Source organism: Salvelinus namaycush, chromosome 20 (assembly GCF_016432855.1).
Source record: "Salvelinus namaycush isolate Seneca chromosome 20, SaNama_1.0, whole genome shotgun sequence".
Taxonomy (NCBI): domain Eukaryota; kingdom Metazoa; phylum Chordata; class Actinopteri; order Salmoniformes; family Salmonidae; genus Salvelinus; species Salvelinus namaycush.
The window spans coordinates 8,744,792-8,758,363 of NC_052326.1; the positions used below are offsets into that span (position 1 = coordinate 8,744,792).

The window sequence follows — 13,572 nt, forward strand, 5'->3', positions numbered from 1 at the left end:
GCTTGTGCCCAGAGGTGGGCTGCAGTTTGTTCAGCTATTTGTGTTGATCCATGAATTATTCAGACTGAGAAACAGAAAGCGAGAGAGAAAAGGAGGGGGAGGTAGAGAAATGGAGAGAGAGAGAGAGAGAGACGGCGGGAGAAGGGAAGGTGTGAGAGAGGAAGCAGAAAGAGCGACAGAGATAGACAGAAATAGAGAGGAAGAGAAACCTAGCCTCTCTGATAATGCATGAATAAAACAGCCATTTCCCAACAGTGCTTGCCTGGCTCACACTCCAGAGAAAGCTAGTCGTTTTCTAAACAGGGCCAGTTATAAAAGTTAGAGGATTTAGGTTAAAACGTCTCCATTCTCTGAAGTTGGAGGACAAGATGTAATAGAGAGGGCTTCAGTTGTACTATTTAAGGGAGTCCCAAGAGTCAACGTTGCCTACGTATTTGGAGACAAGAAGTGGAAGAACTTTGAGAACTCAACAACTTAAATTGGATAAATTAGCAAAGTTATTTGAACTGTTCAGATGGTACTAATTGTTTTTCATTTTGGAAATAAATGACCTTTTTACAAGATACATAGCTGTGAGTTTACAGCTCTAATCTCCTGACGAACAGACTCGTTAAATAATAACAATGTGTAATGGGAGCAACGCCTCCTCATTGGCATTTTTTTTCTCCATTGCTATTCCTATCGGAGTAAACAGCCGATCTGCCATTTGGGATTCTGTGTGTTTACTTTGTAATTACTCTTGGTGACATTTGCAATCAATACATCCTCTCTAAATGCAGAGATTAACCTCATTTATCCTTTATTTAATCATGCAGGATACAATCCCTTGAGGTTAAGACAGGGGTTCCCAAAATGTGTCACTCGGGGCCCCCCTTCCAGTATTGGGGAACATCCCGAGTCATGTCTATGACACAAACTGTTCACACCACTCTTGTTGGTCGAGATCATTTTCTAGGTTTAAAGTTTATTCCCTGCAATTCTACACATTTTGTCATGGGGGGGGCAAAGAAATGTTTGCAGTTTTCAAGCACATTTTCTTACAATTCTATACATTGCATACAATGCATACAGTATCTATGAGCTAAAAAAAATGAAATAAAAAATATCGTTGTCTGACATGGGCTAGTTGATCTGGACATTTTCTGACAATTTATAAATAGGTCTCGAAGGTATGCAATGACTGACATGACAAGAGGAACTGATGATGCACTACCCAATTTCGAAATTGCACCTTGTGCATTCTACTATTACAACTTTCAAGAGTAGGTTTAAAGCCGGACTTAGTTCATAAAAAAAAGTATAAATATATACTGTATATTATTATTTATTATAATAATTTGTGGGGGGGGGGGGTGTATGAGCTTCGTTCTAGAGTCTCCTATCAGAGAGATTTGAAAAGCTGCAATATTATCTTACTGAAACGTGGCTGGATGATGACGGTGGATTCCCCAAGCAGCGGCAGGATCGTACAGGGTCTTCGGGGAAGTCGAAAGGAGTGTGTTTTTTCATGAATAACAAATGGTGTGCTGCTTCAAGTGTGACAGAAATCTCAAGCTTTTGTTCACCTGATAAAGAATACCTCAAAGTAAACTGCAGACCCTTTTATCTATGTTTTCAAGCCAATGTGAGCAAAACGTTTAAAACAGGTTCACAATCACAGACGGAATAACACGGCGCGTTCTCAAAGCATGCACAGACCAGCTGGCAAGTGTCTTCACACACATTTTCAATCTCTCCTTGTCCCAGTTTGTAATCCCAATATGTTTTAAGCTGACCACTATTGTCCCTGTTCCCAAGAGCCTGCCTAAATAACTATCCCCCTGTAGCACTCACATCTGTAACTATGAAGTGCTTTGAAAGGCTGGTCATGACACACGTCAACACCGTCATCCGAGACACCCTGGACCCACTCCAATTTGCAAACCGCACCGACAGATCCACAGATGACGCAATCTCCATTGCACTTCACGCTGCCCTTCTCCCACCTGAAGGGAGATAAACTACATGACCAAAAGTATGTGGACACCTACTCGTTGAACATCTCATTCCAACTTCATGGCCATTAATATGGAGTTGGTCCCCCCCTTTGCTGTATATAACAGCCTCCACTCTTCTGAGAAGGCTTTCCACTAGATGTTGGAACATTGCTGCGGGGACATGCTTTCAGTCACCCACAAGAGCATTAGTGAGGTCGGGCACGGATGTTAGGCAATTAGGCCTGGCTCATAGTCGGCGTTGGGGTTGAGGTCAGGGCTCTATGCAAGCCAGTCAAGTTTTTCCACACCAATCTCAACAAACCATTTCTGTATGGGCCTCGCTCGGGGGACGGGGGCATTGTCATGCTGAAACAGGAAAGGGCCTTCCCCAAACTGTTGCCACAAAGTAGGAAGCACAGAATCATCCAGGAAGTCATTGTATTTCCCTTTACTGGAACTAAGGCGCCTAGTCTGAACCATGAAAAACAGCCCCAGACCGTTATTCATCCTGCATTCGGGCAGGTAGCGTTCTCCAGATGGTGAGGTGTGACTCATCACTCCAAAGAAACACATTTCCACTGCTCCAGAGTCCAATGGCAGCAAGCTTTACAACACTCCAGCTGACGCTTGGCCTTGCGCATGATGATCTTAGGCTTGTGTGCGGCTGCTCGGCCATGGAAACCCATTTCATGAAGCACGATGAACAGTTCTTCTGCTGAGGTTGCTTCCAGAGGCAGTTTGGAACTCGGTGGTGAATGTTTCAACCGAGTACAGACGATTTCTACGTGCTACGCGCTTCAGCACTCGGCAGTCCTGTTCTGTGAGATTGTGTGGTCCACCACTTCACGGCTATGCCGTTGTTGCTCCTAGATGTTTCCACTTCACAATAACAGCACTTACAGTTGACCGGGGCAGCTCTAGCAGGGCAAAAATTTGAGGAACTGACTTGTTGGAAAGGTGAAATCATATGACGGTGCCACGTTGAAAGTCACTGAGCTCTTCAGTAAGGGCCATTCTACTGCCAATGTTTGTCTATGGAGTTTGCATGGCTGTGTGCTCGATTTTATACACCTGTCAGCAATGGGTGTGGCTGAAATAGCCGAATCCACTAATTTGAAGGGGTGTCTACATACTTCTGTAAAAAAAAAATTGTGTTACTATTTTATTTTTCAACTCTGCATTGTTGGGGAGGTCTCATTAGCATTTCACAGTAAAGTCTTAAACCAGTTGAATTCCCTGCATGTGACACACAGGAGGCTACTGAGGGGAGAACGTCTCATAATAATGGCCAGAACAAAGCAAATAAATGGTGTCAAACACCTGGAAATCATGGGTCGGATGTATTTGATACCATTCCACTGATTCCGCTCCAGTCATTACCACGAGCCCGTTCTCCCCTATTAAGGTGCCACCAACCTCCTTGTCCCGAGAAGAACCAGGGACAGAGTGACACTGTGACAATATAACAGGGTAGAGTCCTGTGTTCCGATAGGCAGATTGTAGTAATAGAAGACTGCATCCCTCTATTGGCTGTTATTGATGTTCTTCTCTGACGGTGTTTTCTGTTCAGCAGCTGATTTAGGGTGTTGAGGATTGTAGCATTTGGATGTGTGTCATCATGGCTTTTCTGTTTCTCTCTCTCTTTAACCCCTCTCTCTCCCTCACTTTTTCTGTCTCTCTCCATGCAACAGATCTATCAATTTTGCTTTCTTCCTCTGTCTAGCTCTATGCTGTCTTGCCAGTCCTGTGTTCCCAGAGACACATTGTAGTAATAGATAGAGTGATCAGTGCACTGAGAGTAAGTTCTTTATGCTATGATGCTCAATATTTCTCAAAACTGTCTGAAACAGACTTCCATCACACATACACACACTGGCAAACACACTGGCAGCACTAGAGGGGCTCTGATTCACAGGACAGCCCCCCTCAACCTTATCCTTGACTGTCACCTGGTCACTTACTTTAAAAAGTTTGGAACTTTGAGTTTCTCCCTTTGCGGAACTTATACTGCGATTACACAGGCAGCGATCGGTATGGTATCACACAGACACGGGCGGTGGGAACTGGTCATGTTCTCTCGCCTGGAGTGTACAGCAATGATGTCACAAACAGGCAAATCAGACCATCAGGGCTTGAAAAGGTCAAGCTTGTCAGATCTCCACTAAACAGCTCTGAATAAACATATCATCCCCCTATGCACACAAACATGCATGTACGCAGAAAGGTTCTTACAGTAATGAGTTTGTCCTATTTTGAATCTCACGCTGTGGCTTGTATATGTTGAGTATAGAGGTGGGTGTGTGAAGAGTTAAAGCTACATTTATTCCAAAACTAATCCTAACTTTTAAATGTCAGCACTGGGCTAAATTGATTGGTATTTGAAAAAAAAAGGACAAAAATAAAGAGAAGCTATTTCCCTCACAAACAGTCAATACCCAACTGCAAGGGACTCATTGAACTTTAGAAGCCTCTGAAGTGTGTGTGTGTGTGTTTGTCTGTGTATGTGTGTGTGCGCTCACCTCTCTCCACTGCTTGGTCTCCACTCCTTGGGTGTAGAGCACACACACTGAGGGAGAGGGAGAGAGAGAGAGGGGGTGGGGGTAGAGAGAGGTGAGATTGAGAGAGAGAGAGGGAGGGATAGAGAGTGAGATTGAGAAAGCGAGAGAGAGTGATATAGAGATTGTGAAAGAGAAAGCGAGACATACAGGGCAGAAAGACAGTCAGAAATAGATGCTGGCAGATTGAACAGTGCAGATTAATACAAAAGTTTTAGCTCCAGAACACCGAGCAAACAACAGACGGAGGCTAAAGTCAAAGCTAACATCTACTCCTCAAGTCAACTATCATGCAGGGACAGAGAGGTAGGGATGGGGAAGGGGGGGTGGACGGATGGAGGTAGGGAAAGAGGGAGGGAGAAAGAGAGAAGAAGGAGGGAGGGAGGGACGGACAGAGGAAGGAAGGTAGACAGGCAAGGAGCACATAAAAGGTGGAGTCATACTCACATGGGTCAGATTTGGAGAATGTGTCTTTATCTAGTAGATTCCTGAAAGGCAAAAAGGAAAGAGGAAAACTGTCAAGCAATATCAACTTCATAATCTTATCGAAACATATCAGAGTCCAATTCAGAGACCAATTCATCCAATTGTTCTGTGCTTCCGTTATTGCATGAGTCATTACACAGGCATTAATGGCTTTCAGAGTTGCTCCTGAGATCTATTAAGTTAACCATAGAGGTCCTGACTGAGTACCTATTCATATCATCCAACAGCTGTAGTGGCTTGCAGTGTTCCTTTCATCAACTAAAATAATGACGACGTATACCCAGAGTGATTATACCCAAAATCCTTTTGCATTTGGGTTGACGAAAACGAGACGAGACTAAGTTATCTCTGTGACTAAAATCTGACTAGTAAATGGACTGGGCAAGAGTTTTTGGAAAGATCGAGATCTTTTCAGCGTTATTTGCAATCTAGAGGCAACAAATCACTGATGCATATAAGGCACATGCCATGGCTACTCTCCTGGTGGTAAAAGCTCCCGGTAGAAAAAGGGAAGATGTTTGGAGCCACTTTACATATCGTGCAGATTCAAACAAGACCGAATATAATGTTTCCACGGGAGACGACAGCGTTTGCTCCTACAAGTTGACCAGGAAAAATACTGCTTACCTCAAGAGAAATCCAAAAGTGCACCATCCCAATATGTAGCCTACGCTAAGGTAGGCTAATAACAGATTGATAATGCTAGCTAGTAGTTTGCTGAAACCTGTCAGGCCACTAATTTTGACACAACTTTGATTACAAGATAGCTACAGTATGTCAAGGGGCAGGTCGTCCAGACTGCAATCATTTGGCATTTTGCGACCATTTGACCGGACTGCGCAAGTAACATTTGTAATTGCTCGCATGCAAGTGGAACATTCATTACATGGTCACTACGCTCAAAAGTTTCAAAACGTCCTAATGCGCATTATCCTCACGATTCCTCTAATTATAGTGTCTGCCCAGCCCGTGGGCCTGTTTCGCTGGGCCCTGTTCCGCTGGCAAGTGGCCCCTGCTGTGATGAGTGAGCCACTTGATGTGTGCTCTGAGAGAGAGAGACAAAAGACAAAAAAATCGAATTTGCGGGATACACATAGCTCCATATGGCTGTGGGCTACACTAGTTCGTTTAGCAGACAAGATTAGCTTCGAATTCCGAGGCATTATTTTGTATTATTTTATAGTATGAAAAATACAATTGAACATAGCTGAATAAATAGAAAGGATATTTTCTCCAATGATTTCCGAGGGAGTGCGGACATGTGGCTATTCTGTATTGAACCAATGCCTGCAACCCAGCAATATTGTATTGTATTGACTGGTTAACGAAGAAACACTTCCTCCTATATGCTTAATTTAGAGCTATTAATACAATTTTAATTGTAATACAAACATTAGGCTACATGTTTAGATTTTTAATACATTCTAAGGCCAGATAATGTTGTATGAAAGGCATGAGCTCTACTCTGTGTCTTGTGCAGGCTGCACACACTTCATCAGTCTCTCATTCACAATTTGACAAGAATTTGATAATATTCTCACCCATCAGACTATTCTTAATTTAATCTGGTCTTTACATATAGCCTACTAATATATGTGTGGAATCATTTTTTATTAGAATGGCCCACAAAAACAAAATGTCATCAAATAGCAAATGCAGGTTGTGCAGTTATGTTTTCATGCAAGAATAGGCAGCGTCCATAAGGCTAGGGGAAGCATACGTTTTAAATAAAATAAAAAATACATAGAATCATTACAAATAGGCTACTAAAGCATAATTTGGCCACAGAAGATATTTCGTTTCTTAAAAAAAAAAAAAGTGGAATGTTTTAAATCGCATTGCCTATAGTCTGAAGGAAATGCAGCACGCGTAATTTTGGTAGATTATTGTTGAGTTGCAATTGTCTGTGAAAAGAGGCCAAACCAGGCATATGCAATATTTCAAAATACAATTGTGGGAAAACATAGTTTGGAAAGCAAATGGTTATTGCTGTAAAAAGAAGACAATGAAAAGACTACTCTGTCTTTTAGTTTCTTAAAATTCCCAACTTAATTGAGCGAACAACAGTATAGCCTATCTTATTAGCACCAGCGGGAGAGCATCGGCAATATCCTCGGTGACTGCCCACTGCGCATATTCACTATTTATAATTGTTGGGTCAGCGCCACTTAAAAATTAATTTTTGGACAATAATTTCCTCCTCCATGTTAAAATGGAAGTCATATTATATTTGTGTCTCCACTTCTCATAGGTCGATTATATGGACAATGTCATTTTTATTGATATTTCGTCACTGTCATCAGAGTAGACTACCCTTCAATTTGTCCTATTAAATATACTCTGCTAATGCCTCCAGTCATATATAAAGTGTAGTAGAACTAGATGGAATGTGTTTATAAAAGGCCACATTCCTCCCATGCAAAGAAAGACATTTTTTATTGGATGTAGCCTTGGCCTGCTCTACGCTAAATGCATTGAACAGTCTAAATGCATTGAACAGTCTGGAATTTGTTTTGATTTAGAATGGACCATGTCATCTATGTACTTAAATAACGAATGGAGGACACTTTTCCCATGTTTCATCTTCATACCAGCCAGGTAGGCTATACTCCTGTTGTATAGCGAAGCAACCTGCTGAATATTAGGAAAGTTGAGGAATAAATATAGTAGGCCTAGCCTATAGAAAGCTGATGGGATCCTCCTGTTTTTAATAGAGGCCATGCAATTGCATAGCCAATAGAAATGTTGCACAACTTGAGCTCATGGGCTCTCATGAAGTGTTTGATTAGATTTTCAATCACATTTGCATTGACGTCAGAGTGATTAGAGGGACAATAGAGTGCAGAGTACCAGGCCATTAGCGACTGGCAGTTAACAAGTTTGGTAGGCTACTAATTGCCAACAGCAGCATCAGATCGCAGCTTTGGAGCAGCCTAGTTACCGTGCCCTTGTGGAATTTGACTGAGGTCATGACTTGTGACCGCAGGTGTGGCGGTAATATGGTCACCATGACAGCCCTATACATGACCACTAGCTGTGGGTATTATATTTAGTGTTAGAGATCTAACTAATGTGTTTGGAGTTTTCACTTCCTCGTGGTGAATAAGCTCCAAAATAAATTAGCCTATGATATTAGTGCACAAAAAGATGTAGGCAAATTCATCTCTATTGAACAAAAAATGCAGAAAATTCTTGAGCCCTGTTTTAATAGTAAAATATTATAACAATACCCTATTGTCAACTCACAATTGATGAGAATCACTGGATTAGGTTGCACATCAAAATACACTATAAGGCCAAGAGTATTTGGACACGCATTCAAATAAGTAAATTCGGCTGTTTCAGCCACACCCGTTGCTGACAGGTGTATAAAATCGAGCACACGGCCATGTAATCTCCTTAGACAAACATTGGCAGTAGAACAGCCCGTAATGAAGAGCTCAGTGACTTTCAATGTGGCAACATCATAGGATGCCACCTTTCCAACAACTCAGTTTGTCAAATTTCAGTGCTGCTAGAGCTGCCCCGGTCAACTGTAAGTGCTGTTACGGAGTAGTGGAAACGCGTTCTCTGGAGGGATGAATCACACTTCACCATCTGGCAGTCTGACGTACGGATCTGGGTTTGGCAGATGCTAGGAGAACACTACCTGCCCCAATGCATAGTCCCAACTATAAAGTTTGGTGGAGGACGAATAATGGTCTGAGGCTGTTTTTCATGGTTCGGGCTAGGCCCCGTAGTTCCAGTGAAGTGAACTCTTAACGCTACAGCATACAATGACAATCTAGACGATTCTGCGCTTCCAACTTTGTGGCAGCAGTTTGGGGAAGGCCCTTTCCTGTGTCAGCATGACAATGCCCCCGTGCACAAGGTGAGGTCCAAGGTGAGGTTGAGATCGGTGTGGAAGAACTTGACTGGTCTGCACAGAGCCCTGACCTCAACCCCATCAAACACCTTCCGGATGAATTGGGACGCCGACTGCGAGCCAGGCTTAATCGCCCAACATCAGAGCCCGACCTCACTCATGCTCTGGTGTATGAATGGAAGCAATTCACTGCAGCAATGTTCCAACATCTAGTGGAAAACCTTCCCAGAAGAGTGGAGGCTGTTATAGCAGCAAAGGGTGGACGAACTCCATATTAATGCCCATGATTTTGGAAAGAGATGTTCGACAAGCAGGTGTCCACATACTTTTGGTCGTGCAGTGTGTATTTTGTTCTGATATTTCTTAATTTCTTTCTTTTCAGTTTTTGGATTATTTACGTATTGTTTGTATTGCTAGGTATTATTACTGCACTGTTGGAGCTAGAAACACAAGCATTGTGCTGCACCTGCGATAACTTCAGCAAATCTGTGTACATACGACCAATACATTTTGACTTGATTTTAAGATGTAATGAATTGTATTTGCTTCTAGTATTCCATTCTCAGAACTCTCTTAATACTATATTCCTATAACTCTATAAGAGTCTTGCTTACACATTGCTATTTATCTATTGGAGTCAGATAATATACTCCTTGATAGGCCTTGTTAATATTATTTCCATAGTCTCATTACTGGTCACATGTGAGGTATATATATAACGGCTGTCATCTTCCTCGTCTGAGGAGGATAAGTTAGAAGGATCGGAGGACCAATGCGCAGCGTGGTAATTGTTCATCTTGTTTTAATAAAGGTGAACACTCAAAATACAAAACAACAAAAGTGACAACCGAAACAGTTCTATCTGGTGCAGACACACAAAGACTGAAAACAACCACCCACAAAACCCAACACAAAACAGGCTACCTAAATATGGTTCCCAATCAGGGACAACGATTGACAGCTGCCTCTGATTGAGAACCATATCAGGCCAAACACAGAAATAGCAAAACATAGAAATACAAACATAGACTGCCCACCCCAACTCACGCCCTGACCATACTAAATAAAGACAAAACAAAGGAAATAAAGGTCAGAACGTGACAATATATATATATATAACATTCTGCATATAAAATATTCCAGCACTACACAGTCATGCCTTCAGTGGCAATCATGTAGTATTATCTAGATTAAGATCACACTCCATGGACTCATCAATGCTTGATGAGCAATTGTTCAGTTTTCCTTGTCAGCTGTATACTGCAACATCATAGGATGCCACCTTTCCAACAAGTCATGGATAACTGTATATTTAAGCAATTAGACCTGATGGGGTGTGGTATATGGCCAATATACCACAAGGGCTGTTCTTATGCACAACGCAATGCGGAATGCCTGGATACAGGCCTTAGCCGTGGTATATTGGTCATATACCACAAAATCCCGAGGTGCCTTATGGCTATTATAAACTGGTTACCAATGTAATTAGAGCAGTATGAATACATGTTTTGTCATACCTGTGGTATACGGTCTGATATAACATGGCTGTCAGCCAATCAGCATTCAGGGCTCGAACCAACCATTTTATAAATATATACAGTACCAATCAAAAGTTGGGACACACCAACTCATTCAAGGGTTTTTCTTATTTTTTCTTATTTTTAACTTTTTTTTTTACATTGTAGAATAATAGTGACATCATCACAACTATGAAATAACACATATGGAATCATAACCAAAAAAGTGTTAAACAAAACAAAATATATTTCATATTTGAGAGCCACCCTTTGCCTTAAATGACAGCTTAGCACACTCTTTGCAAACAGGGACAGTTTCATTGCAAACAAGACACTGATTTGGCATTGGAGAAATATGAAGATGAACGCATAGACCCATCTCTCTGTCTATTAGCCTGTAATTATGGTAATTTGTGTGGCATAAAAATAAAAATAAACTGCTATTATGTAAAATTACCTAGAATTGCATGAAATGTTTATGAAAGGCTACTTTTTTCTTGGACCTTCAAATGCAATGATAGATTCATGCAAGGCTTTTACTATAAAGCAGATCTTTCCACCTCTACTCTTGTCCACGTTGGTCTGTGAACCCACAACCTTCTAGCCCGCAGCCATGTGCGCCATCAAAACTCCTGCGTTGCCATATAATGTTTACAGGATGAAAAACAGTTTCTGAAACTGCATATCCAGAGCCCTTGTCTGACCAAGAAGTGAGGATAAACGGTAGACATGTTCTCTGTTATCCACTTTGTTTGAATTATTATTTGGGGTATAGCAGAAGGTCCCTTGTTTTTTCCTCTAAGCGTTCAGGGAGGGTTTAGATAAAATAGAGGTCCGATTTTCTCCATGTAACCCTTATTAGAAATGTTGTTTGATGCCCATCTCTAGGCGTCAATAGTGTAAGGCTAACCACCCTGACATTGAATGCAATATATTCGCATAAGCGCCATGTTCCTTGATGTCTATCTTTTTGCACAGTCATACCAGATTGACGCTTATCAACGATATCACACGCACACGCACACACACACACACACACACACACACACACACACACACACACACACACACACACACACACTTCTCTCAATATCATAGAATTATAGCATCTAATAGTTAACACATCACAATGTTTGCAATGCACCCTTCTAGAACTGTTGTTCTGTTTCTGTGCTGTTGAAATTAGCTCACAAACAACCAACCACAAAAAGATAAATACATTTAAATAACACTAATATGAAGATCTGATGTGATAGTCATGATTTTTAGATTTTTATCTACACATTATGTTCTTGGGCTGATGAATCACATCATGATGAATATTTGAACATGGATGTGCACACACACACACACACACACGCAGGTATGCAGGCACGCAAACACACACGCACACAGACGCAAGCACACACACACAAGCCATCTGTCATGTTTATCAATGCACATTTTCTGCATCACACTCAATTGGTACTGTATTTCTCTGGGCTCCCGTAGAGGAGTGTTTCATTAAAGACATGCTCTGGAACTTTGGCGACTAGTAAGTCTTTTGTAAACCTGCCACGTTGGGCTGGATGTGTCAATGTGTAGTTACATACATGCATAATCTATGAGCAGAATTCATGTCTTACCTCAAATAGCCATGAAATCCCTAGTTTGAAAGTGACTGGTTTCTGGATGCTTCCGGCTCCATTTTACCTATATTTTCCCCCACATAGGCCAGCCCCCTAGAAATTTGAGTTTTAGCTAATGAGCTTCAGCTCCTTGCCATTTGAGTGACATCTAGCAAAATGCCCACACAGCAGAGCAAGAGTGAGAGCAATGACGTGGTGTCCATATCTGCACATATGTGACACATTTCTGGGACCATTTTTGGCTCGTGACCGCTACTTTCAGAACTACTAGCTAAAAAGTATATAAGTACCGGAGAATCTTTAAAATGGAGGGTAAAGATGCAGCTAGGTTATTTGAAATGGCTTTACACACAAGAATGGAGAAGTTTTATTGCCTTACATACAAAGAAAAAATGCAAGAGAATGGCCATGAAATGCAAGAGAATGGCCATAATGTATTATTCCAGCCCAGGTGCAATTTAGATTTTGACCACTAGACGGCATCAGTGTATGTGTAAACTTTTAGACTGATCCAATTAACCATTGCATTTCTGTTCAAAATTCTGTATCAAGACTGCCCAAATGTGCCTACTTTGTTTATTAATAACTTTTCATGTTCAAAATTGTGCACTCTCCTCAAACAATAGCATGTTATTCTTTCACTGTAATAGCTACTGTAAATTGGACAGTGCCGTTAGATTAAGAAGAATTTAACCTTTCTGCCAATATCAGATATGTCTATTACCTGGGAAGTTTTCTTGTTACTTACAACCTCATGCTAATCGCATTAGCCTACGTTAGCTCAACCGTCCCATGGAAGGGACACCGATTCGAAGAAGTTAATTCTACTCATAGATTATGCATCTATAAACTTCACATTGACAAATCCATCCCAACGCGACAGTTTTAAAAAGACTTACTAGTCGCCAAAGTTCCGGAGCATGTCTTTAATGAAACAGTCCTCTACAGGAGCCCAGAGAAAAACAGTGCCAGTTGAGTGTGATGCAGAAAATGTGCATTGATGGGGCGGAAGGTAGTCTAGCAGTTAAGAGCGTTGGGCCAGTAACTGAAAGATCGCTGTAGTTCGAATCCCCTAGGTGAAAAAGATGTTTGTGGCCCCTTGAGCAAGGGACTTAATTGCCCATGTAAATCCCTCTGGATAAGAGCGTCTGCTGAATGACTACAATGTAAGGAGACCGGTATGGCTTAGAGAGGGGGTGGGGTAGCGTGTGACTGAGTGAGACGGCAAGATAGTGAGGAAAAAAAGACGCACTCTGGGAATCTGAATGCTTGAAAGTTACCACACTTCCCCGACTCTCCTCAACTCCCCCTACACACTCCTGGACTTAATGAACCTAAGATAGAAACACTTACTCTAATGAACCTGCTGGATCTTAAATTGCGGCCAGAGAGCAACAGGGACGTGTGTGGGAGGAGAGGCGTTGGGTATAAGTATATAAAGTGAAGTGGGCGAGACAAGGTGGCTGTAGCCGTTTCTATTTCCATCCCAATAATCTACAATACACTCAGAAAAAAAAGGGTTATTCGGCTGTCCCCATAGGAGAA

The 13,572-nt window shown here is 41.7% G+C and overlaps 1 protein-coding gene across 1 annotated transcript in view; it reads right to left on the reverse strand.

Annotated features, from left to right (window-relative positions):
• Positions 1 to 13,572, reverse strand: part of cpne5b (copine Vb) — a 199,917-nt gene that overhangs the window by 141,622 nt on the left and 44,723 nt on the right. Inside the window, exons 2-3 of the mRNA XM_039016716.1 lie at positions 4,979 to 5,019; positions 4,496 to 4,542 (exon numbers count right to left, since the gene is read on the reverse strand). Coding sequence (XP_038872644.1) covers positions 4,496 to 4,542; positions 4,979 to 5,019 — 88 coding nt within the window. The remainder of the gene's footprint in view (positions 1 to 4,495; positions 4,543 to 4,978; positions 5,020 to 13,572) is intronic.